General features: G+C 47.8%; 2 protein-coding genes across 3 annotated transcripts in view; one reads left to right on the forward strand and one right to left on the reverse strand.

The window, feature by feature from the left end:
* The first annotated feature begins 4 nt into the window (after window positions 1-4).
* Window positions 5-5316, forward strand: GADD45GIP1 (GADD45G interacting protein 1). The gene is made up of 2 exons (XM_063931258.1): window positions 5-480; window positions 4503-5316. The coding sequence occupies exons 1-2, from the start codon at window positions 134-136 to the stop codon at window positions 4834-4836; spliced, it is 681 nt and encodes a 226-aa protein (XP_063787328.1). The 5' UTR covers window positions 5-133; the 3' UTR covers window positions 4837-5316.
* A 7953-nt stretch (window positions 5317-13269) lies between these two features.
* The window catches only part of LOC134936256 (tetratricopeptide repeat protein 39A-like), a 72411-nt gene continuing 59382 nt past the window's right edge, over window positions 13270-26298 (reverse strand). For both annotated transcript variants that reach the window (XM_063931263.1, XM_063931262.1), the window contains exon 18: window positions 13270-13856. In XM_063931263.1, coding sequence (XP_063787333.1) covers window positions 13739-13856 — 118 coding nt within the window. In that variant the 3' untranslated portion in view covers window positions 13270-13738. The remainder of the gene's footprint in view (window positions 13857-26298) is intronic.

The raw sequence follows: 26298 nt of genomic DNA on the forward strand, positions 1-26298 counted from the left end.
GAGGGAAATGACACAGGCAGCTCTGGAAACACCCTTATCGTCTGTGAAGGACCCATGTAAAGTCAGGCTAGAGATATACCGCTTCCGCCACACTCTCAGGACCTCGTCCTGATTTGGTGTGCGGGCCTCCAAGATGGCGCTGCCCATGCAGCGATGCTGGGCTAGGTTGCGGGTTTTGACCTTACCATGGCCGGCTGCAGGTTACCACGCCAGGACAAGGATATGGGGTCTGGACAGAATATATAAGCCTGATCCAACAGACCCAGAGACGAAGAAGTGGCACAAGGGGCCGGCGTATGAGGCCAAGCTGTATGGCCGGCATGGGAGCGCCAGTGGGGTGATGCCTGAGACTCTGTGGCCGAGCCGGGAACAGCTCCGGGCCATAGAGGAGGAGGAGAAGGAATGGTACCCCAGCCTGAGGGAGATGCTGGAACAACTGGAGGCCAAAGAGAGAGAGGAGCTGCGGCAGAAGCAGGAAAGGTTGGTGCTCAAGCTGGTGTAGAACTACAAGTCTCAGCATGTGCTATCACTTACAGCAGCAGGAGGGTGCACAATCTTTTCCTGATCCCTCTGTAAGGTCACTGACGGTAATACCCCTTTCACACCAAAATCCCAGGTCCGACCTGGGATTTGGATTGGGTGCAATGTTAACTGTTCTACCAGTGCTTATTGGGACTCAGGTCACCCACTCGCACTGTTCTGTTACCCGGGTCCTTTCCGTGTCCAACCCTGATCGGTACCATGTCTGGATTTCCGGGTCACTGGAGTCAGGTTATTTTTCTGGGACCCGTTCACACCGAGCCGCCACCACCCGGGTTAGTACGGCCGTGTGAAAGTGGGTAAATGTGGACCTATTTTGGGTTACCTGGGCCCCAATACTACCATCAATAGCGTCCACAAATATATCCTGAAGTATCAGTTGCTTAATAAAACTAACTAAATCCTGTTTAAATGAGGTCGAGTGTGAGTATTGTTTCTCCCTGTGCCCATTAGATTTTCTGTCAGTAAGCGGATGCTCTCTTACACCGCTAAGACCAGTGTTACAAAAAAAATAACAGAACAGCAAAAAGTGTGGATGAAACACAGTGCTGCAGGTGAGATGCCCTGCCAGTGCTGCCACCTGTTCACTCTCTGTATTAACTTTTTGGGAATTTGAATGATCTTGAAACTCAAATAAGAGCAGCTGTCATCAGACCGCCCATCCTCCTTGCTTATAGTTCCACAACAGGTTACTTATCCCCAGTTCATAGATTACCTTCATAAGAAAGACTTGCCACATGTCACCTGCTCTTCTCTGCGGTGACTTTATTAACGCTTAATGACAGCCAGAAAGAGTAGTTCTTATTATAAAGGCAACTAAACTGTTGTTGTATTTAAGTATGTGTAATGAATAAAATAAATAAATACATTTTTATATATATATATATATATATATATATATATATATATATTATTATCCTTTATTTATATGGCGCCACAAGGGTTCCGCAGCGCCCAATTACAGAGTACATATGCACATAATCAAAACAGGAAAACAGTGACTTACAGTCGATGACCATTTAGGACAAGTACAGGGTAACTAAGCATAACTACACCAGTACATGACAGAGAAGTTCCAGGTGGCCAAAAAACTGCTTGATTTGGGCAGTTGAGGATTATTAAAGTAAGAAAAGGATAAGCACATGAGGGAAGAGGGCCCTACTCGTGAGAGCTTACAATCTAAGGGATTGTACAATATATATAATGTAATGAGACCCCTGGATTGATCGGCACTCCCATTATAGAATGCAACTGCCTTGGTGCCTTCCTTATACACTTTTGTGTGTGGATAGATAGATCCTGTTTGTGTCATTATTGATGTAGTCATAGCTACTTCACACTGTACTCTATATTAAAACCAGGGAATGTTGGGGGGGCGTGGCTTGGCTCAGCATGGAGTAGCAGCTGCAGGTTGTAGCTTCTCACCAACATCCTGCTGATATATCCTGCTCCCTGCTGCGTTCTCGTTGGAAATTGCTCCACAGGGGTGTTCCAGTGTGCTGCATCTTTTGGTGTTTGTGCTGTGTCTCTAGCTGCAGAAAAACCTTGGCATTGCGGAGCTGCGTAGTGCGGCCTACATCCTAGGTGTCGCGGCCGGCCTCGCTGCCTGACATTGTGCTGTGCGCAGGTTCACTTCCGGCTACGGCTCTCCTCTCCTCTGACCGCTCCGGCTGGCGGGCTGCTGATTCGGGGACTGCTGGCGCTGACTGGCGGCGGTGGGAGACTTCTACATCGCCGGGATTGACCGCATGTTTACTGTGGCCAAACTTACCTGCTGCGGATCCGCCACGTCTCCTACCCAACTGTCTACCCAAGCTGAATGCGGTGCGGCTTCTTCTGAGTGGTGCTTTTAACTCTGTGTCTGTGCCGCTGCTGTCGCCTTATATTGGGAGCGGAATCCTTGCACTTTGGCCGAACCTGGGAGCAGCTTATTGAGAGAGTGCTTTCCCGCCGCGGAGACGCCATCTTTTGACAGGGCCCCTAGGAAACCGCAGATCTGGGCACTTCATAACTTCTCTCCTATGCTTCCCTAGTGAGTGCACACCTTTTTTTTTTTTTTTTTCACTATAGCTCTCTGCTGAACACTGAGGTCTCCTTTATCATGAACACACGGAACTGCCATTTCTTCTGCGTTTTATACCTCTGATATTGCCTGTTTGAGACTGGACCTTTTTATTATTTCTATCTGCTATTCAGTCCTTCTTTACATATTACTGGCTTCGGTGAGGCACCCCCTGCAGCCATGTTTAACCCTGCTGGTACCTCTGAACATCTAACCTCCTCTATCCTGAAGGCTGTTATGGAATCTGAGAAAAGGATTCTTGCTATGTTTGAAGAAGAGACTATTGCGGTGCCTGTTTCTCCTGAACAGTCTGCCTGCCTACCTGTGTTGATGCCCTCGGAGCCCTTGGGTGAGACTGTGGGTTCCGCTACACAACAAATTATAAATAAATTGGGGGAGTTGCGGATTAATCCCATGCGTATTCGCCGTTATTCCTGGTTGGCGATGGTGCATGGGATGTCAGCGGCAGCCTCCATCTCGTCATTAGTGACTGTGTGGACCCACACTGTAATCTCATTCAGGGCCTCAAAATGTGACTTTTTGGACACTGGAGAACAGTACTGTATCACATTGCAGTCCGTTGAGGTGCTAGGGTGGGGGATGGATTTCCATTCTGTAATTTTTGTGGACCTGAGGCCTTTACTCTTCTCTACTTGGATAATGCTGTGCAAGATGGCTGATGACTCCATTTGTTTGCTGGTTACTGTTTGTGAATTGTTGGGCTATGTGGTTCCGGAATGGGCCCGTCCCCCAGACTGATTCCGTTTCTTTTCAAGTCTGTATACTGATTCACTGTTGCCAGGACCCTAGCTATGTTTTATTTTCTCACTGATTCTCTCTAAAATATTGTCCATTCTCATGTTTTTTGTAGGTCTTATTATTGGCATAACTTTGTTATTACATAGTTCCGCACTATGTTTAATTTGAACATTTTTCATCTAAGAGCTTATATATCTAGATACGCATTGGAATATCTATTGGGTATAGCAAACACTATCCTTCATATTTTATGTTCACATATGTAAATTTATACGTGGAAGTTCTACTATATTTAGATTTTGACCCTTTGATATTATCTTTTCAGTTGCCACAGTCATATCTATTTTATTTATCCTCGTGATGGGGTGTTTTTTTTTTTTTTTAGGGCTTAGACAAGTTAAGTAGCTTAGGTGGGGGGGTTATGGGGATCCAGGTATACCTAGGTTGGGGTTAGGTTATACAGGGTGGGGGGTTCTGAGGTTTTGTTTTGGGGGGTGTTTTGATTTAGTTAGAGACTGTAGGGTTTTGTTTTCATTTTTTGTTTTATTCTGTTTAGATTTATGGCAGATGTCTACGGAATTATATATATATTTTTTTTCCCAATATGCCTTCACTCTATGCCTATTCTGTTCATGGTCTGTAATATGGTTATCTCTGTATCTCTATATTCCTCAGATATAGGTTACTCTCACTTTATCCTCAATATGTGAGCTCACATGGCGCCTGTTATACTGATGAGTGCTTTATATATCCTGTTTTTTGTTGGGCATGTATTGTAATTTTATTTGGTATACATTGTCTGACAGTACTCCTGTCTGCATATTGCATGCTCTACTGTATCTGCCATGATTGTTTGTTGTATTTTATTTGTTATTTTTTGGGGGGGGGGATGTTTTAAAAAAAACTTACAATAAAGAATACACAATTTCAAAAAAACAACAACCAGGGAATGTTAGTTCCACATATTGCAATACATATTAAGCTGACAACCTCATGGCACGGTCATCCACTTCTGGTCAGACCCATATTGATGAACACATATGCACATTTGATTGATGTTCATACTTTTTTACAATTGCTTTGATCGTCCAGCTAAGATGTACATTTATGTTTCCTTTTAACATTTAATTCTCTCTTTAAGGGAGAAGCTGATCGCGGCCAATATGGCGAAGATGCCCCAGATGGTGGAGGACTGGCGCAGAGCAAAGCGGGAGGTGAAGCAGAAAGCGCGAGAAGAAAAAGCCCGCAAGGAGCGGCTCCTGGCTCAAGCCCGTGAGAAGTTCGGTACCAATGTCGACTTCCACAGCCCCAAGTTCCAAGAACTGGTGAAAGAGCTGGAGAAGGAAGAGAAAAAGAAAATGAAAGCCAGCAAGAGAAAACAAAAAGAAGAGGAGAGAGCAGCGATGGCGGCAGTCCTGAATACTCCGCCTGCCAGTGCACAACCAGCTGCCCCAGTCAGTGATGAGTCTCTCTGATGTTGTATTGTGTTATGCATTGTTTTCAATTCAATGGATTTTCCACCTTCACGTGTTCTGTACATCTCTCTCTCCTGCAACTCTTATTAAATTAATTTATTTTCTGTGCATCTCAGGCTTGTCTTTATATAATCATGTGTCATTTCTGTTGTGCTTCTATACAACTTTATCCAGTGGGCAGGAAAAAAAAGCAGGTGGGAGAGATCCCAAAGCAAGGATAACGATTATTTAAAACTGTGATTTATATAAATACATGGCTGAGAAGCACCATGAGGCTCTGATTTTAGATAAATACATGGCTGAGAAGCACTGGTGGAACACAGAGATACAGGTCATGTGAAGGTGGATACACCACTTTAAATAACACTATCTAGGACTGGAGAGAGCACCTTGTAATATTAAACATTAGTGTGAATATCTGTTGTGTGTGCAAATGTTTCCATTACAGATTTGTAATAAAATAATCTTTATACATTTAAATTTCATTTTCCTAACCTGTACAACAAAATGACAGAATTGGATTTTTTACTCAGGTTTTTTTCTCTTCTTGCTGTGGCAATACAATAGTATTCATATAGTATACATTTCCTTTTAGTGGTCATATGCTCAAATACACAGGAACATCACCTGGGATCCCTACACTCACACCACTTTCAGACAAAGTCTGAAAGTCCTGGCAATTACCTAGCATTTCAGTGCCGCCTAGTTTTGCCGCGACCTGCCTGATTCCTCCCCCTCCTGTGTCTGTGTCTAATTCTTGTCATTTACTAGCCGTGGCACACGCTTTGAGCTTTAGCGGTCAATTCAATTAGACACAAGGGCATTGTAAGTTTCCTCTGTAATGGTTTGGAAACGCTGTGACAGCCCCATAACTTGCCCTTTTTTTTGTGGCTCTATCTGGCACTGGACATGTGGATTTTTTGTATGCAGCCCTGTGGGATGGGTCGATACCTGAGAGTCACAGGCTATTGCAGAAACCTCTCTGAGGAGGATTATGGAGAAGTGACCCTTAGGAGGGTGGGTGGGGGAGACTGAATTCTCCCCTTAGACTTTGCTGACTCACATCAGTACACTATTAGATGTCTGCCTCTAGTGCAGGCATGTCCAAACTGCGGCCCTCCAGCTGTTGTGAAACTGCATATCCCAGCATGCCCCGACACAGTTTTGCTGTCAGAGAATGCTAAAACTGTGTCAGGACATGCTGGGATGTGTAGTTTCTCAACAGCTGGAGGGCCGCAGTTTGGACATGCCTGCTCTAGTGTTTAATGTAGATTATAGAACCCCCAGATTAATCACTGCCTTGTGCACGCACCATCCTCCCGTCCCCTTCCCACACTGTATTTTTCCCTTTATACTTTTCTCTTTGTCCTGCTAACTCTGTAGCTTTGAGTCCCTAGATAAGGGTAAGTGACATCAGTGTTCTCTGTATCTCAACTATATAAAAATAAGTATTCTGTGGCAGTAGATGTATAAATATGGGTTTAGTAAAATTTGCAGGAGGCCGGGCAGTACATGTTACCTGAAGGAGGGAATCCCCTATAACCTCACTTATATCATTCTCTCCTCTTCTGTTTATTCATAAATAGAGCACAGATCAGACGCATTAGGCAGATAATTGCGCTGAGGCCCTGCCTTCCAGAATTCCTATTGTCAATGTACATTTATATTGTCTCCCGATACCTCCGCTTATAGTAGAGTTGTACATATACTATTACTGGGGACTATGTAGTGTGAAGTGTCGCTAACAGAGATTTCCTGATGCCACATTTATGCAGGTGCAGCTGGGTGACCCTGAGCTCCCTGGCCATACTGCCAGCGGTAAGAGGAGTCGCCAGTTTTCCTGCTCACACACTCACAATGCGATGGACGCCCGGACCTAGGCTCTCAGCTCTACTTTCACTAAAAGAAAAAAGATTATATTTAGCCTATGAAAAAATGGTTTCATGGAATAGTTTAGTATTGTGTCCTCTAGAGATTTCCATCTGTCACTATACTGAGATGGTGATAGGATGACTGACAGTATCGGGAAGCCTCCGCCAGACACCCAGCTGAGGGAAGCTTTATTAGGGAGAAGCCCCATCACCTGCAAAATCCCCCATAAATATAGATAGGTCCCATAGTGCTTTTCTGAGGAAGCCCAGTCTCCTTTAGGTGACCTCTCACACATAGTCCCTGTGGGTAGCTTCATGTTGGAGTCACATGTTACAGTAAAGTACCTCCAGTCATTGTTATCTACTTATGTAAAACACAGACCGCGTGTCACATGTCCCCCATTCACTGCACACTGAGGACGGGGACAATAAATTCACTCAGTTCAGAGACCATGTAACAATTCTGTCAATGTGGTCTGTAATCCCATGACTTCAGGTTCATCAGGACTAAAACGCATTGGATTCCTACATACGGCTTCTTCGTGTATGTGTCACCCTGCGGTGGGAGGGACAGACTCCATGTCACTTAGCTCCCTCCTGTCTGTGTCACCCTGTGATGAGAGGGACGGGCTCCCTGTCACGTAGCTCCCTCCTGTCTGTGTCACCCCGTGGTGGGAAGGACAGACCCCATTTCATATAACTTCCTCCTGTGGTGAGAGGGACAGACATTCTATTTTCTCTTACGTGCTAGGGGATACTGGGAATCCATTTAGGTGGGCAGTCAGAGTTGATTGCTCTCTAGCAGTTTTTAGCAGCCGTGCAAACGCATTGTCGCCGCCCACTGGAGAGTGGATTTTCGCTTTGCAGAAGTGCGAACACCTGTGCAGCAGAGCGCCTGCAAAAACATTTTGTGCAAAAGACGAGCCCTGAACTTACTCTTCGTGTGCGATGATTCTAACGTTGGAGGGACGGCTTTTGACGTCACACACCCGCCCAGCCACAAAGCAACACAAAAATAGCAGCGCTAACAGGAATCTGTAATACTGTGAGTGAGAAGGATTGAATGAAAAAATTGTATTCATTTAATTAATTTATCACATACATAAAAACATTAAAATCTCTAAAAACAATAAGAAAAAAAGGGGGTCACTATAATAACAGCTGCCTATAGAGTGTGATCCGTTCCCATTTCTGATAGGCTGGATTCCAGATGGGTGAAAGGAGTAATAAAGGGCTAACAGCACAGTCCTAATGGTATAACTTTACCACAATGGTACCGCTGGAGGTGTAGTCCCTTGTAAGTGTCCCTTTGATGTAATCAGAAACCATTCAGGGTTCGGGGTCCTCACTAGGTCGCGGTGTCCTCCTTTTGTAGAGAGGATTCGTGATACTCCAGATGCAGTTAGACACCTAAATTTTTCTGCCGAAATTCAAAGTCCAGTCTTGGTCCGAGCACACAAAGGCAGCAATCAATCTGATAAAAAGTGACCCAAAATGCCACTTGACGCGTTTTGTTGCGGGAGGAGGAGGGGGGGGGGTTAATGGTCCCGTTCCCCGCTGACCGGAAACTAGCTCCTGACGGAACTATTCGCAAGCCCCACCACGACGAGCGTACATTCACGCAGCACACCACCACCCATAACAGAGCCAGAAGAAAGAAGAGTGGCGAGTACTAAGCCGGCATCCCGGTTAGCGGGTCGCCAGCCATTATGGCGGCATGAGGGTACGGAGACGCACAGCTTCTAAACGGGGCGGACTGCGTCTCCCGCTGTGTAAGGACACAGACGCTGAATGGCGGACACCGTACCCAGACTAGCAACAAAGCCATAAAAGAAGTCTGTCTCCATTTTATGCACTTAGACACATACAGCCAGTATAAAAAGAGCGGGAAGACCATGTGCTATTGAAGGGGCGGGGCTTCACTATGAGCGGATCCTGCAGCTCACCAGTGCCATTTTCCCTCTGCAGCTGACACAGACACTGACTGACAGGGACGCGCAGCTCCTCTGGAGAGATTCCAGATTACCTCAGCGGTACCAGGGGATCATAGCAGGGGGAAGCGCTTATTAGTGTACTAAGTCCCTAATCTAGGTACTTAGTATTGCAACCCGGCTAAGCTTGGCATTAGCGTTAAGGGCGCCATGTGCTGGTTCCATACTCCCTCTGTGTCTCCCTGGAAGGGCTCTTTGTGGGTTAATTGTGCATTTAACCTTTTCCTGTGTGTCTGGCTGTCACTATACAGTATATCAGGCAAAGAGTGTGTTTCATGTGAGGCACAGTGTTCCTCTTCCCCAGGGGGTTCACTAGTGTGTACTCAATGTAGTGTCCCTTCCCAGGCTAGTGGGGCAGAACCAGCATGGCTGGACTCTATTAGGGGAATGATTTCCACAATCTCTACTAAGTTATCTCGGAATGAGAAAGAGACGCAATACTTAAGACAATCTATGACTGAGTTTATGAAAAGAGACTCAGTACCCAAACCAGCGTCTCAGTCCCCTGCCACTTGTCCGCAAAACGCACTTTTAGCCCATATCCTGCAGTCTGAGTCGGATGATATGGGGTCAGAAATGGAGGGTGAGGTGGACTCAGAGGTGGGGAAGGGTACTCTGTCGCAGGCAATAGAGGCTCTCATAGAAGCGATCAATGAAGTTGTAAATATCCCTGATAAGGTGACAGAGGAGAGTGAGGAATCTTATTTTAATCTAAAAAAAAAAAGAAATCCTCAGCGACTTTTCCTGTGTCAAAGGAACTTAGTACCCTGTTTGAAGAACCGTGGATTAGTCCTGGTAGGAAATTTCAAATCCCTAAACAATTGTTATCATCCTTTCCTTTTCCTCCTAAGGATAGGAAATATGGGAAAATCCGCCCAGTGGATGCATCAGTATCCAGGCTTTCAAGAAAAATTGTATTGCCTGTCCCGGGTGCAGCCTCTTTAAAAGATGCGGCTGATCGTAAAATTGAGACTATGCTCAAATCCTTGTATACAGCTGCTGGGGTGGCCCAGAGACCCACTATAGCATGTGGGTGGATTACTAGAGCCATTTTCAAATGGTTGGGTAACCTGATTGAAGGGTTAGACACCTTGCCTCAGGAGGAGCTTATCTTATTCCTACAGCATATACAGGACTCTGCAAATTTTATGGTGGAAGCCATAAAATAAATAGGCTTGCTTAATGCACGCACTACGACTATGGCAGTGTCTGCACGCAGGGGTCTATGGCTACGCCAGTGGACTGTGGATGCGTACTCCAGGAAAGGCGTGAAAGGCCTACTTTTCAAAGGCGAGGCCTTATTTGGAGATGAACTAGACAAATGGATCTCCAAAGCTACTGCGGGCAAGTCCACATACCTTCCTTCTGCAGCTCCCCCAGCTAGGAATGCCTACACAGGTCCCAATTTACAGTCCTTTCGGACTGCCAAGTTTAGGGGCAAACTCAGAGGTTCTTCTACAGCCACCAGAGGCAAGAGGTAAACCACGCATACAGCAACTGCCGTTCACAGGAACAGGGCTCAAGCTCTGCTTCCTCAAAACCTTCAGCATGACAATGGACCGCGATGCCTGGAAGACTGGCATGTGGGAGCCCGGCTAAAATTCTTCAGTCACATTTGGACAAGTTTGTGCCAGGATCCCTGGGTCATAGATCTTATTTCCCAGGGCTACAGACTGGAGTTCCAGGAGCTCCCACCTCACAGATTCTTCAAATCAGCCTTACCAGTTTCACAAGAGGCAAGTATAACTTTACAGGACGCCATTCAAAAACTGGTGCAGACTCAGGACATTGTTCCAGTTCCACCTCATCTGCAAAACAAGGGGTACTATTCCAACTTGTTTGTAGTACCAAAACCGGACGGTTCAGTAAGACAGATTCTAAACCTCAAGTCATTGAACCTGTACTTACGAGTGTTGAAATTCAAGATGGAGTCTCTGAGAGCGGTGATCTCAGATCTGGAGGAGGGGGAATTCCTTGTGTCTCTGGAAATCAAGGATGCGTACCTTCACATCCCGATCTGGCCGCCTCATCAGGCTCATCTATGTTTCCATCTACGGTTTGCACTGCAGGACTCTCACTACCAGTTCCAGACCCTGCCATTTGGTCTCTCCACGGCACCGAGGGTATTCGCCAAAATGATTGCAGAGATGATATTTCTACTCCGCAAACTGAGCGTGAACATAATTCCGTACCTGGACGATCTTCTGATAAAGGCACCGTCCACGGAGTGGTTGTTGGACAGCATTGGTCTCTCAACCAGACTACTCCTGGACCACGGGTGGATTCTGAACCTCCCAAAATCTCACGTAAAACCAACACAGAGGCTTCCTTTCCTGGGAATGATACTGGACACAGAGTCTCAGAAAGTGTTCCTTCACTTGGAAAAGGCAATGGTAATCCAGTCGATGGTTCGGGCTGTCCTGAAGCCAACCCGGATCTCGGTGCATCTGTGCATTTGCCTTCTGGGGAAAATGGTGGCCTCTTACGAGGCGATTCAGTTCGGAAGGTTTCATGCGAGGCCCTTCCAGCTGGACAAATGGTCCGGATCGCATCTTCACATGCACCAGAGGATCCGTCTGTCGCCAAAAGCCAGGATCTCCCTTCTGTGGTAGCTACAGACTTCTCACCTAGTCGAGGGTCGGAATTCAGAATTGGATTCTGCTGACCACAGGCGCAAGCCTCAAAGGTTGGGGCGCAGTCACCCAGGAGGTGCAGTTTCAAGGAAGTTGGTCAAGTCGGGAAGTCGTCCTTTCAATACACATCCTGGAACTCAGGGCTATATACAATGCCCTTCTGCAGGCCTCATCTCTTCTTCAGAATCAGGCCATTCAGGTCCAGTCGGACAATGTGACGGCAGTGACGTACATACAGGGTGGAAAGAAAAGCAGAGCCGCAATGTCAGAGGTGTCAAGAATTCTCCTCTGGGCGTTGTCAGCGGTCTTCATTCCGTGATAAGACAACTGGGAAGCAGACTTCCTCAGCAGATACGACCTGCACCCGGGGGAGTGTGGAGCCTTCGCTCGGAGGTATTCCGGTGGTTGACACGTCGGTGGGGATATCCACAAATCGACATGATGGCCTCTCAACTCAACAAGAAGCTCAAGCGGTATTGTTCCAGGTCGAGTGACACACAGGCAGTAGCGGTAGACGCTCTGACAACTCCGTGGGTCTACCTTCTGGTGTACGTGTTTCCTCCACTTCCGCTGATCCCAAGAAATCTAAAAAGAATAAAAAGTGAAAAAGGTTCAAGCAATCCTCATTGCCCCGGACTGGCCACGAAGGGCCTGGTATGCGGATCTTCTCGAGATGCTGCTCGAAGATCCGTGGCCTCTACCTCTTCACGAGGATCTTCTGCAACAGGGCCCGTTCATCTATCAAGACTTAACACGGCTACGTTTAACGGCATGGAAGTTGAAAGGCTGATTCTAGCCAGGAGAGGGACTCCTGACAAGGTCATCCCAAGCCAGGAAGGGGGTAACGTCTAAACATTACTACCGTATTTGGAAGAAATATGTCTCTTGGTGTAAGAGCAGACAATATTCTGCAGTGGAATTTCATCTGGGACGTTTCCTGCTTTTTCTGCAGTAGGGAGTGGATGTGGGCCTGCATCTAAGTTCCATAAAAGTCCAGATTTCAGCCTTGTCTATTTCTTTCACAAACAATTGGCTTCTCTCCCTGAGGTCCATACATTCTTGAAAGGTGTTCTGCACATCCAACCTCTCTGTGTGCCTCCCACGGCACCTTGGGATCTCAATTTGGTGCTGCAGTTCCTCCAATCGGACTGGTTTGAACCGTTACAGGAGGTTGACGTAAACTACCTTACGTGGAAGACCATCAGCCTTGGCTTCAGCAAGACGTGTGTCTGAGCTAGGGGCGTTGTCTCACAAGAGCCCCTACCTCATTTTCCATGAGGACAGAGCTGAACTCAGAACTCGTCAGCAATTTCTTCCTAAGGTGGTGTCTGCGCTTCACATCAACCAACCTATTGTGGTTCTGGTTGTTACGGACACCTCTGCTACTTCAAAGTCTTTGGATGTTGTGAGGACTTTGAAGGTGTATGTAAAGTGAACAGCTCGTCACACGAAATTGGACTCGCTGTTTGTTTGCTATGATTCCAATAAAATTGGGTGTCCTGCTTCAAAGAGGTCAATTGCACACTATCCAGAATGCTTATTCCACGGCAGGCTTGCCGGTTTCAAAATCTGTTCAGGCCCACTCTACTAGGTTGGTGGGTTCTTCTTGGGCGGCTGCCCGGGGTTTCTCAGCTTTACAGCTCTGCCGAGCAGTTTCTTGGTCAGGTTCGAACACGTTTGCCAAGTTTTACAAGTTCGATACTTTGGCCTCTGAGGACCTTCAGTTTGGTCAATCAGTTCTGTAGGAACCTCAGCACTCTCCCATCCGGTTTGGGAGCTTTGGTACTTCCCCATGGTACTAAATGGATTCCCAGTATCCCCTACGGACTACGAGACAAGGATTTACCGGTAGGTAATTCAAATCCTATTATTAGTAGGGGTTCAACACATTTTCCAAACTTAGAGTAGGCTGACAAAATGAAGACAGTACAAAGTCTATTCAAAAACTATACAATTTATTGAGTTTACAACCAATAATGCTATTAATTAATATTAACGGCAGTCAATCAGACTGCACTGGGATATTCTGAGTAATTAGAAACTACAACAGAAATATGGCTCAGACACTGTACACTTATAAATGTGAAAATTACTGTAGTTTAATATTCATTATACAAGTATGCAATTATCTTCCTTACCAATGAATGGTTATTAAAAGTGATTATACACGTCACTTTGTTAATAAAGTGCATTGGAATCATTAGAGAACATTTCTGACACAGATAGCTATGGAAAACAAATTGTATGGTAAACCACAGCAACCAGAGGACTCTTCATTTTCTAATCCGCTTGAAAAATTACATATAATCTGACTGGCTGCTGCAACTCCATCTCTTCTTTTTCCCATGTAGTTGTTTCTATAACTGTATCACACTATGCTCTCATAAGTTACACATAAATAACATAATTAGAGGTTGGTGCCATCCGTGCTGTTTTCCTCTGAGTCTGGGGCTTTGAGCTTCGACAGAGCAGCGTGAATCCTGAAGAGGGTGCGTGATTCCATGGAATAATTCTTGTAATTGTTCCTTAAGGTGGAGAGGGAGTCAGGTGACAACATTTTATTACAGGTGTAGCGATAGTGGAAGAAATACTACAGACACATCCCGGAGACCCCAACAGCCAGATACAGAAATACTACAGACACATCCCGGAGACCCCCAGAGCCAGATACAGAAATACTACAAGACACATCCCGGAGACCCCAACAGCCAGATACAGAAATACTACAAGACACATCCCGGAGACCCCCAGAGCCAGATACAGAAATACTACAGACACATCCCGGAGACCCCCAGAGCCACATACAGAAATACTACAGACACATCCCGGAGAACCCCAGAGCCTGATACAGAAATACTACAGACACATCCCGGAGACCCCCAGAGCCAGATACAGAAATACTACAGACACATTCCGGAGACCCCCAGAGCCTGATACATAAATACTACAGACACATCCCGGAGACCCCAAGAGCCAGATACAGAAATACTACAGACACATCCCGGAGACCCCCAGAGCCAGATACAGAAATACTACAGACACATCCCGGAGACCCCCAGAGCCAGATACAGAAATACTACAGACACATCTCGGAGACAGAAGAGCCACATACAGAAATACTACAGACATATCCCAGAGACCCCCAGAGCCACATACAGAAATACTACAGACACATCCCGGAGACCCCCTGAGCCACATACAGAAATACTACAGACACATCCCAGAGACCCCCAGAGCCAGATACAGAAATACTGCAGACACATCCCGGAGACCCCCAGAGCCACATACAGAAATACTACAGACACATTCCGGAGACCCCCAGAGCCTGATACATAAATACTACAGACACATCCCGGAGACCCCCAGAGCCTGATACAGAAATACTACAGACACATCCCGGAGACCCCCTGAGCCAGATACAGAAATGCTACAGACACATCCCAGAGACCCCCAGAGCCAGATACAGAAATACTACAGACACATCCCGGAGACCCCCAGATACAGAAATACTACAGACACATTCCGGAGACCCCCAGAGCCTGATACAGAAATACTACAGACACATCCCGGAGACCCCCTGAGCCAGATACAGAAATGCTACAGACACATCCCGGAGACCCCCTGAGCCAGATACATAAATACTACAGACACATCCCGGAGACAGCAGAGCCAGATACAGAAATACTACAGACACATCCCGGAGACCCCCAGAGCCACATACAGAAATACTACAGACACATCCCGGAGACACCCAGATACAGAAATACTACAGACACATTCCGGAGACCCCCAGAGCCTGATACATAAATACTACAGACACATTCCGGAGACCCCCAGAGCCTGATACATAAATACTACAGACACATTCCGGAGACCCCCAGAGCCTGATACATAAATACTACAAACACATCCCGGAGACCCCCAGAGCCTGATACAGAAATACTACAGACACATCCCGGAGACCCCCTGAGCCAGATACAGAAATGCTACAGACACATCCCAGAGCCAGATACAGAAATACTACAGACACATCCCGGAGACCCCCAGATACAGAAATACTACAGACACATCCCGGAGAACCCCAGAGCCAGATACAGAAATACTACAGACACATCCCGGAGACCCCCAGAGCCTGATACAGAAATGCTACAGACACATCCCGGAGACCCCCTGAGCCAGATACAGAAATGCTACAGACACATCCCGGAGACCCCCAGAGCCACATACAGAAATACTACAGACACATCCCGGAGAACCCCAGATACAAAAATACTACAGACACATCCCGGAGACCCCCAGAGCCAGATACAGAAATACTACAGACACATACCGAAGACCCCCAGAGCCAGATACAGAAATACTACAGACACATCCCGGAGACCCCAGAGCCAGATACAGAAATGCTACAGACACATCCCGGAGACCCCCAGAGCCTGATACAGAAATACTACAGACACATCCCAGAGACACCCAGAGCCAGATACAGAAATACTACAGACACATCCCGGAGACCCCCAGAGCCAGATACAGAAATACTACAGACACATCCCGGAGACCCCCAGAGCCAGACACAGAAATACTACAGACACATCCCGGAGACCCCCAGAGCCAGATACATAAATACTACAGACACATCCCGGAGACCCCCAGAGCCACATACTGAAATACTACAGACACATCCCGGAGACCCCCAGAGCCAGACACAGAAATACAACAGACACATCCCGAAGACCCCCAGAGCCAGACACATCCCAGAGACCCCCAGAGCCAGACACAGAAATGCTACAGATACATCCCGGAGACCCCCAGAGCCAGACACAGAAATGCTACAGACACATCCCAGAGACCCCCAGAGCCTGATACATAAATACTACAGACACATCCCGGAGACCCCAGAGCCAGATACATAAATACTACAGACACATCCCGGAGACCCCCAAAGCCTGATACAGAAATACTACAGACACATCCCGGAGACCCCCAAAGCCTGATACAGAAATACTACAGACACATCCCGGAGACCCCAGAGCCTGATACAAAAATACTACAGACATATCCCGGAGACCCCCAAAGCCAGATACATAAATACTACAGACACATCCCGGAGACCCCAGAGCGACATACAGAAATACTACAGACACATCCCGGAGACAGCAGAGCCAGATACAGAAATACTACAGACATCCCGGAGACCCCCAGAGCCAGACACAGAAATACAACAGACACATCCCGGAGACCCCCAGAGCCTGATACAGAAATACTACAGACACATCCCGGAGACCCCCTGAGCCAGATACAGAAATGCTACAGATACATCCCGGAGACCCCCCAGAGCCAGACACAGAAATGCTACAGACACATCCCAGAGACCCCCAGAGCCTGATACATAAATACTACAGACACATCCCGAAGACCCCCAGAGCCAGATACAGAAATACTACAGACACATCCCGGAGACAGCAGAGCCACATACTGAAATACTACAGACACATCCCGGAGACCCCCAGAGCCAGACACAGAAATACTACAGACACATCCCGGAGACCCCCAGAGCCAGATACATAAATACTACAGACACATCACGGAGACCCCCAGAGCCACATACTGAAATACTACAGACACATCCCGGAGACCCCCAGAGCCCTGGCAAACTGACACCATATATAGCCCCAGAGGCTATATAGGTGTATATTAACCCCTGCCAGAAATCTTAAAATTGCGGGAGAAAGCCAGCCGAAAAAGGGGTGGAGCCACTCCCTCAGCACACTGGCGCCATTTTCCCTCACAGCTCCGCTGGAAGGATCGCTCCCTGGCTCTCCCCTGCAGTCCTGCACTACAGAAAGGGTAAAAAAGAGAGGGGGGGGGCACAAATTTATGCGCAGTATAATATATATGCAGCTATAAGGGGAAAACACACTTTATAGGTGATATCCCTGTGGTATATAGCGCTCTGGTGTGTGCTGGCATACTCTCCCTCTGTCTCCCCAAAGGGCTTTGTGGGGTCCTGTCCTCTGTCAGAGCATTCCCTGTGTGTGTGCTGTGTGTCGGTACCGCTGTGTCGACATGTATGATGAGGAAAATGATGTGGAGGCAGAGCAAATGCCTGTAAGTGTGTTGTCACCCCCTGAAGGGTCGACACCTGTGTGGATGGACTTATGGAAGGAATTACGTGACAGTGTCAGCTCCTTACATAAAAGGTTTGACGACATAGGACAGCCGGCTACTCAGCTTGTGACTGTTCCAGCGTCTCAAATGTCATCAGGGGCTTTAAAACGCCCGCTACCTCAGATGGCAGACACAGATGTCGACACGGATACCGACTCCAGTGTCGACGACGATGAGACTAATGTACCCTCCAATAGGTCCACCCGTTACATGATTGAGGCAATGAAAAATGTATTACACATTTCTGATAGTACCCCAGGTACCACAAAAAAGGGTATTATGTTCGGTGAGAAAAAACTCCCAGTAGTTTTTCCTGCATCTGAGGAATTAAATGAGGTGTGTGCGGAAGCCTGGACTTCCCCCGATAAGAAATTGATAATTTCTAAACGGTTATTGGCAGCGTACCCTTTCCCGCCAGAGGATAGGTCACGTTGGGAAACATCCCCTAGGGTAGATAAAGCGCTTACACGTGTATCTAAACAGGTGGCACTACCGTCTCCGGATACGGCCGCCCTAAAGGATCGATAGAAAGCAGGAAGCTACCCTAAAAGCTATATATACACACACGGGCATTATATTGCGACCAGCGATTGCATCAGCATGGATGTGCAGTGCTGCTGCTGCGTGGTCAGATTCCCTGTTGGATAATATTGATACCCTGGATAGGGACAATATTTTGCTGACAGTAGAGCATATAAAAGACGCTGTCTTATACATGCGTGATGCACAGAGGGATATTTGCCGGCTGGCATCAAAAATAAGTGCAATGTCCATTGCCGCCAGAAGGGGTTTATGGACTCGGCAGTGGTCAGGTGATGCCGATTCAAAAAGGCACATGGAAGTTTTGCCTTATAAGGGGGTGGAACTGTTTGGGGATGGTCTTTCAGACCTCGTTTCCACAGCTACGGCTGGGAAATCGACATTTTTGCCACAAGCTACCCCACAGCAAAAGAAAGCACCGTATTATCAAGTACAGTCCTTTCGGCACCAAAAACACAAGAGGGCTCGAGGCGCGTCCTTTCTGCCGAGAGGCAAAGGTAGAGGGAAAAAGCTGCAGCATACAGCCAGTTCCCAAGAGCAAGTGATTGTCAAGGTACCCCTCCTTCAGCAAGGACAGGGTTACTATTCCACAATGTTTGTGGTACCGAAACTGGACGGTTCGGTGAGACCTATCTTAAATTTAAAAGCCTTGAACACTTATATAAAAAGGTTCAAGTTCAAGATGGAATCGCTCAGGGCGGTTATTGCGAGCCTGGACGAGGGGGATTACATGGTCTCCCTGGACATCAAGGATGCGTACCTACATGTCCCCATTTACCCCCCTCACCAGGAGTACCTCAGATTTGTGGTACAGGACTGTCACTATCAGTTCCAGACGCTGCCGTTTGGGTTATCCACGGCACCGAGGGTCTTTACCAAGGTAATGGCCGAAATGATGATACTCCTTCGCAAGAAGGGAGTTTTAATTATCCCGTACTTGGACGATCTCCTGATAAAGGCGAGGTCCAAAGAACAGTTGGTAGTGGGGGTAGCACTTTCTCGGGAAGTGCTACAACAGCACGGCTGGATTCTCAATATTCCAAAGTCACAGCTGGTCCCGACGACACGTCTTCTGTTCCTGGGAATGATTCTGGACACAGACCAGAAAAAAGTGTTTCTTCCAGTGGAAAAAGCAGAGGAGTTGTCATCTCTAGTCAGAGACCTCCTAAAACCGGGACAGGTGTCGGTACATCAATGCACACGAGTCCTGGGAAAAATGGTAGCTTCGTACGAAGCAATTCCATTCGGAAGGTTCCACGCAAGGACTTTCCAGTGGGACCTGTTGGACAAATGGTCCGGGTCCCATCTCCAGATGCAACAGCGGATAACCCTGTCGGCAAGGACCAGGGTGTCGCTGCTGTGGTGGCTGCAGAGGGCTCATCTACTAGAGGGCCGCAGATTCGGAATACAGGACTGGGTCCTGGTGACCACGGATGCCAGCCTTCGGGGCTGGGGGGCAGTCACACAGGGAAGAAATTTCCAAGGACTGTGGTCAGATCAGGAGATTTCGCTTCACATAAATATTCTGGAGCTAAGGGCCATCTACAATGCCCTAAGCCAAGCAAGGCCCCTGCTTCAGAACCAGTCGGTACTGATCCAATCAGACAACATCACGGCGGTCGCCCATGTAAACAGACAGGGCGGCACAAGAAGCAGGAGGGCAATGGCAGAAGCCACAAGGATTCTCCGATGGGCGGAAAATCACGTGTTAGCACTGTCAGCAGTGTTCATTCCGGGAGTGGACAACTGGGAAGCAGACTTCCTCAGCAGGCACGACCTCCACCCGGGAGAATGGGGACTTCATCCAGAAGTCTTCCAAATGCTGGTATACCGGTGGGAAAGACCACAGGTGGACATGATGGCGTCCCGCCTCAACAAAAAGCTAAAAAGATATTGCGCCAGGTCAAGGGACCCTCAGGCGATCGCTGTGGACGCTCTAGTAACACCGTGGGTGTACCAGTCGGTTTATGTGTTTCCTCCTCTGCCTCTCATTCCCAAGGTACTGAGAATAATACGAAGGCAAGGAGTGAAAACTATACTCGTGGTTCCGGATTGGCCAAGAAGAGCTTGGTACCCGGAACTTCAAGAGATGCTTTCAGAGGACCCTTGGCCTCTGCCGCTCAGACAGGACCTGCTGCAGCAGGGGCCCTGTCTGTTCCAAGACTTACCGCGGCTGCGTTTGACGGCATGGCGGTTGAACACCGGATCCTGAAGGAAAAGGGTATTCCGGAGGAAGTCATTCCTACCCTGATCAAAGCCAGGAAGGATGTCACCGCAAACCATTATCACCGCATTTGGCAAAAATATGTTGCTTGGTGTGAGGCCAGGAAGGCCCCAACAGAGGAATTTCAACTGGGTCGATTCCTGCATTTCCTGCAAACAGGGGTGACGTTGGGCCTCAAATTGGGGTCCATTAAGGTCCAGATTTCGGCCCTGTCGATTTTCTTCCAGAAAGAACTGGCTTCCCTGCCTGAAGTTCAGACTTTTGTCAAGGGAGTTCTGCATATTCAGCCTCCTTTTGTGCCCCCAGTGGCACCTTGGGATCTCAATGTGGTTTTGGAGTTCCTGTAATCACATTGGTTTGAACCACTTAAGACTGTGGATTTGAAATATCTCACGTGGAAAGTGGTCATGCTGTTGGCCCTGGCTTCGGCCAGGCGTGTGTCAGAATTGGCGGCTTTGTCCTATAAAAGCCCTCATCTGATTTTCCATATGAATAGGGCAGAATTGAGGACTCGTCCTCAGTTTCTCCCGAAGGTGGTATCAGCGTTTCACTTGAACCAGCCTATTGTGGTGCCTGCGGCTACTGGGAACTTGGAGGATTCCAAGTTACTGGACGTAGTCAGGGCCCTGAAAATGTATGTTTCCAGGACGGCTGGAGTCAGGAAAACTGACTCGCTGTTTATCCTGTATGCACCCAACAAACTGGGTGCTCCTGCTTCTAAGCAGACTATTGTGCGCTGGATTTGTAGCACTATTCAGCTGGCGCATTCTGCGGTAGGACTACCGCAGCCTAAATCTGTAAAAGCCCATTCCACAAGGAAGGTGGGCTCATCTTGGGCGGCTGCCCGAGGGGTCTCGGCTTTACAACTTTGCCGAGCTGCTACTTGGTCAGGGGCAAACACGTTTGCAAAATTCTACAAATTTGATACCCTGGCTGAGGAGGACCTGGAGTTCTCTCATTCGGTGTTGCAGAGTCGTCCGCACTCTCCCGCCCATTTGGGAGCTTTGGTATAATCCCCATGGTCCTTACGGAGTGCCCAGCATCCACTAGGACGTCAGAGAAAATAAGAATTTACTCACCGGTAATTCTATTTCTCGTAGTCCGTAGTGGATGCTGGGCGCCCATCCCAAGTGCGGATTGTCTGCAATACTTGTAAATAGTTATTGTTACACAAATCGGGTTATTATTGCGAGCCATCTGTTCAGAGGCTCCTTTTGTTATCATACTGTTAACCGGGGTTCCTATCACGAGTTATACGGTGTGATTGGTGTGGCTGGTATGAGTCTTACCCGGGATTCAAAATCCTTCCTTATTGTGTCAGCTCTTCCGGGCACAGTGTCCTAACTGAGGCTTGGAGGAGGGTCATAGGGGGAGGAGCCAGTGCACACCAGATAGTCCTAATTCTTTCTTTAGACACATCCCAGAGACCCCCAGAGCCAGATACAGAAATACTACAGACACATCCCGGAGACCCCAGAGCCACATACAGAAATACTACAGACACATCCCGGAGACCCCCAAAGCCAGATACAGAAATACTACAGACACATCCCGGAGACCCCCAAAGCTAGATACAGAAATACTACAGACACATCCCGGAGACCCCCAGAGCCAGATACAGAAATACTACAGACACATCCCGGAGACCCCCAGAGCCAGATACAGAAATACTACAGACACATCCCGGATACCCCAGAGCCTGATACAGAAATACTACAGACACATCCCGGATACCCCAGAGCCTAATACAGAAATACTACAGACACATACCGGAGACCCCCAGAGCCAGATACAGAAATACTACAGACACATTCCGGATACCCCAGAGCCTGATACAGAAATACTACAGACACATACCGGAGACCCCCAGAGCCAGATACAGAAATACTACAGACACATCCCGGAGACCCCAGAGCCTGATACAGAAATACTACAGACACATCCCGGATACCCCAGAGCCTGATACAGAAATACTACAGACACATCCTGGAGACCCGCAGAGCCTGATGCAGAAATACTACAGACACATCCCGGAGCCAGATACAGAAAATAGGATTTTAATACCTAACGGTAAATCCTTTTCTCTTAGTCCGTAGAGGAAGCTGGGGATGCTTCAAGAACCAGGGGGTATAGACGGGATCCGCAGGAGACATGGGCACTTTAAGACTTTAAATGGGTGTGAACTGGCTCCTCCCTCTATGCCCCTCCTCCAGACTCCAGTTATAGGAACTGTGCCCAGGGAGACGGACATTTTGAGGAAAAGGATTTATTGTTAAACTAAGGGTGAGATACATACCAGCTCACACCACAATACACGTCGTACAACATGGCATTACACAGAATTCCAGTCAACGGCATGAACAAAATCAGCAACAGGCTGACCATTACTGAAACACAACCTTTGAGTAACACAAGCAATAACTATGAAACAAGTACTGCAGATAGTGTCCGCACAGGAACGGGCGCCCAGCATCCTCTACGGACTAAGAGAAAAGGATTTACCGGTAGGTATTAAAATCCTATTTTCTCATACGTCCTAGAGGATGCTGGGGATGCTTCAAGAACCATGGGGTTTATACCAAAGCTCTAGAACGGGCGGGAGAGTGCGGAAGACTCTGCAGCACCGATTGACCAAACAAGAGGTCCTCCTCAGCCAGGGTATCAAACTTTTAAAACTTCGCAAAAGTGTTTGATTCCGACAAAGTAGCAGCTCGGCAAAGCTGTAATGCCGAGACCCCTCGGGCAACCGCCCAGGATGAGCCCACCTTTCTGGTAGAATGGGCCCTCACCGATTTCGGTAATGGCAATCCTGCCGTAGAATGAGCCTGCTGAATCGTATTACAGATCCAGCGTGCAATAGTCTGCTTGGAAGCAGGAGCCCCAATCTTGTTGGGAGCCCATAGGACAAACAGAGCCTCTGTTTTCCTAATTTCAGCCGTTCTGGCGACATAGATTTTCAATGCTCTGACCACATCGAGAGACTTCGATTCCGCCAAGGCGTCAGTATCCACTGGCACCACAATAGACTGGTTTACGTGAAACGATGAAACCACTTTTGGCAGAAATTGCTGACGAGTCCTCAACTCCGCTCTATCAGCATGGAAGATTAAATAGGGGCTTTTGTGAGACAAAGCCGCCAATTCAGATACCCGCCTTGCGGATGCCAAGGCCAACAACATGACTACTTTCCAAGTAAGGAATTTTAACTCAACCTTGCGTAAAGGTTCAAACCAATGAGATTGCAGGAACTGCAACACCACATTAAGTTCCATGGTGCCACTGGGGGCACAAAGGGAGGTTGGATGTGCAGTACGCCTTTCACGAAGGTCTGAACTTCTGGTAGGGAGGCCAATTCTTTCTGAAAGAAAATTGATAAGGCCGAAATTTGTACTTTAATGGAGCCTAACTTTAGGCCCGCATCCACACCTGCTTGCAAAAAATGGAGCAAACTCCCCAGCTGAAAATCCTCCGTAGGAGCCTTCTTGGATTCACACCAAGATATATAATTTTCTCCAAATACGGTGGTAATGCTTTGCCGTTACTACTTTTCTAGCCTGAAGAAGTGTGGGAATGACTTCACTGGGAATACCCTTTCGGGCTAGGATTTGGCGTTCAACCGCCATGCCGTCAAGCGCAGCCGCGGTAAGTCTTGATACACGCACGGTCCTTGTTGTAACAGGTCCTCTCATAGAGGAAGAGGCCAGGGATCTTCTATGAGCAACTCCTGAAGATCTGGATACCAGGCCCTCCTTGGCCAGTCTGGAACAATGAGTATCGCCTGAACCCTTGTTCTTCTTATGATCCTTATCACCTTTGGAATGAGTGGAACTGGAGGGAACACATAGACCGACGGAAACACCCACGGTGTCACTAGGGCGTCCACCGCTATTGCTTGAGGGTCCCTCGACCTGGAACAATATCTCCGAAGTTTCTTGTTGAGGCGAGACGCAGCGACTTGTCACTTCTGCAAAGACCTCTTGATGAACACCCCACTCTACTGGATGGAGACTGCTGACAGAGCGCTTGCATGTCTCTCCGCCCAGCGAAGAACTTTTGTGACCTCCGCCATCGCCGCTCTGCTTTTTGTTCCACCTTGGCGGTTTATGTACGCCACTGCTGTTATGTCGTCTGACTGAATTAAGATGGGCAGACCGCGAAGAAGATGTTCCGCTTGCAGAAGGCCGTTGTAAATGGCCCTTAATTCCAGAATGTTTATGTACAGACAAGCTTCCTGGCTTGACCATTTTCCCTGGAAATGTCTCCCTTGTGTGACAGCTCCCCAGCCTCGGAGACTTGCATCCGTGGTCACCAGGATCCAGTCCTGAATTCCTAACCTGCGTCCCTCCAGCAGGTGAGAACTGTGCAGCCACCACAGAAGGGAGATCCTGGTCCTGGTCCTGGAAGATAGGATTATTTTCCGGAGCATGTCCAGGTGAGACCCGGACCACTTGTCCAACAGGTCCCACTGAAACACCCTGGCATGGAACCTGCCATACTGAATGGCCTCGTAGGCCACCACAATCTTCCCCAGCAACCAGTTTCAGAATCTGTTTTACCATGTTCTGTATTTCCAGAGCCTTTTCCACTGGAAGAAAGACTCTGTAATTCTGTATCCAGAATCATACCCAGGAATGACAGCCGTGTCGTCGGAACCAATTGTGATTTTGGCAAGTTTAGGAGCCAACCGTGTTGTTGCAGAATTGTCAGACAATCCTGAACCGCAAACCTCAGGTAAGCCTGATGTGGAGGATATATAGGAACGTGAAAGTAGGCATCCTTTATGTCGAGCGACACCATAAAATCCCCTTCCTCCAGACTGGAGATCACTGCTCGGAGAGATTCCATCTTGAAGTTTAAGTTTTTTAGAAAGAAATTGAGGGATTTTAGGATCAGAATCCGTCTGACTGAGCCATCTGGCTTTGGTACTACGAACAGACTCGAATAAAAACCCTCCCCCCGTTGCGACGGGGGTACCGTGACAATGACTTGATTTTGACACAGCTTTAGTATCGCAGCGCATACCACTACCATTTGAAAAATCGGTGAGGGGGCACGTCTTGAAACTGTAATTTGTACCCTTGGGTCACTATTTCTAATATCCAAGGATCCAGGGCCGAGCAAGCCCAGACCTGAGTGAAGAGTTTGAGATGTGCCCCCACTGGTGCGGAATCCCGCAGAGGAGCCCCAGCGTCATGCGGTGGATTTGGTAGAAGCCGGGGAGGACTTCTGTTCTTGGGAACTTGCCACAGCCTGTGACCTTTTTCCCTTTCCTCTTCCTCTCGCAGCAAGGAAGGAGGATCCTCGTCCTTTTTTGTATTTATTTGGCCGAAAGGACTGCATCTGATAGTGGGGCATTTTCTTTTGTTGCGCAGGATCATAAGGTAAAAATGACGACTTACCCGCGGTAGCCGTAGATACCAGGTCAGTGAGGACGTCACCAAACAAGACACTACCGTTAAACGGTAGAGACTCCATAGCCTTCAAGTCAGCATCAGCATTCCATTGATGAATCCACAATGCCCTTCTAGCCGAGACAGCCATGGCATTGGCCCTTGATCCCAAAAGGCCAATATCCCTTGCAGCTTCTTTTAAATATGCTGCAGCGTCCCTGATATGACCCAGAGTCAAAAGCACGTTATCCCTGTCCAGGGTATCTATCTCAGATGACAAGTTATCTGCCCATTTTTCAATAGCACTACTCACCCATGCCGAAGCAACGGCAGGCCTGAGTAGCGAACCTGTAGTGACATAAATGGATTTTAGTGTACTTTCCTGCTTACGATCCGCAGGACCCTTTAGGGCTGCCGTGTCAGGAGACGGAATCGCCACCTTCTTGGACAGGCGTTAGAGCTTTGTCCACTGTGGGGGTTGACTCCCACTTTTTCCTGTCCCCCGAGGGGAACGGACATGCCACTGGAATTCTTTTGGGAACCTGCACCTTCTTGTCAGGATTTTCCCAAGCCTTGTCAAAAGGAGCGTTCAGTTCATGAGAGGGAGGAAACGTTACCTCAGGTTTCTTTCCTTTAAACATACAGACC

This window comes from Pseudophryne corroboree, chromosome 6 (genome assembly GCF_028390025.1).
Source record: "Pseudophryne corroboree isolate aPseCor3 chromosome 6, aPseCor3.hap2, whole genome shotgun sequence".
Lineage (NCBI taxonomy): Eukaryota > Metazoa > Chordata > Amphibia > Anura > Myobatrachidae > Pseudophryne > Pseudophryne corroboree.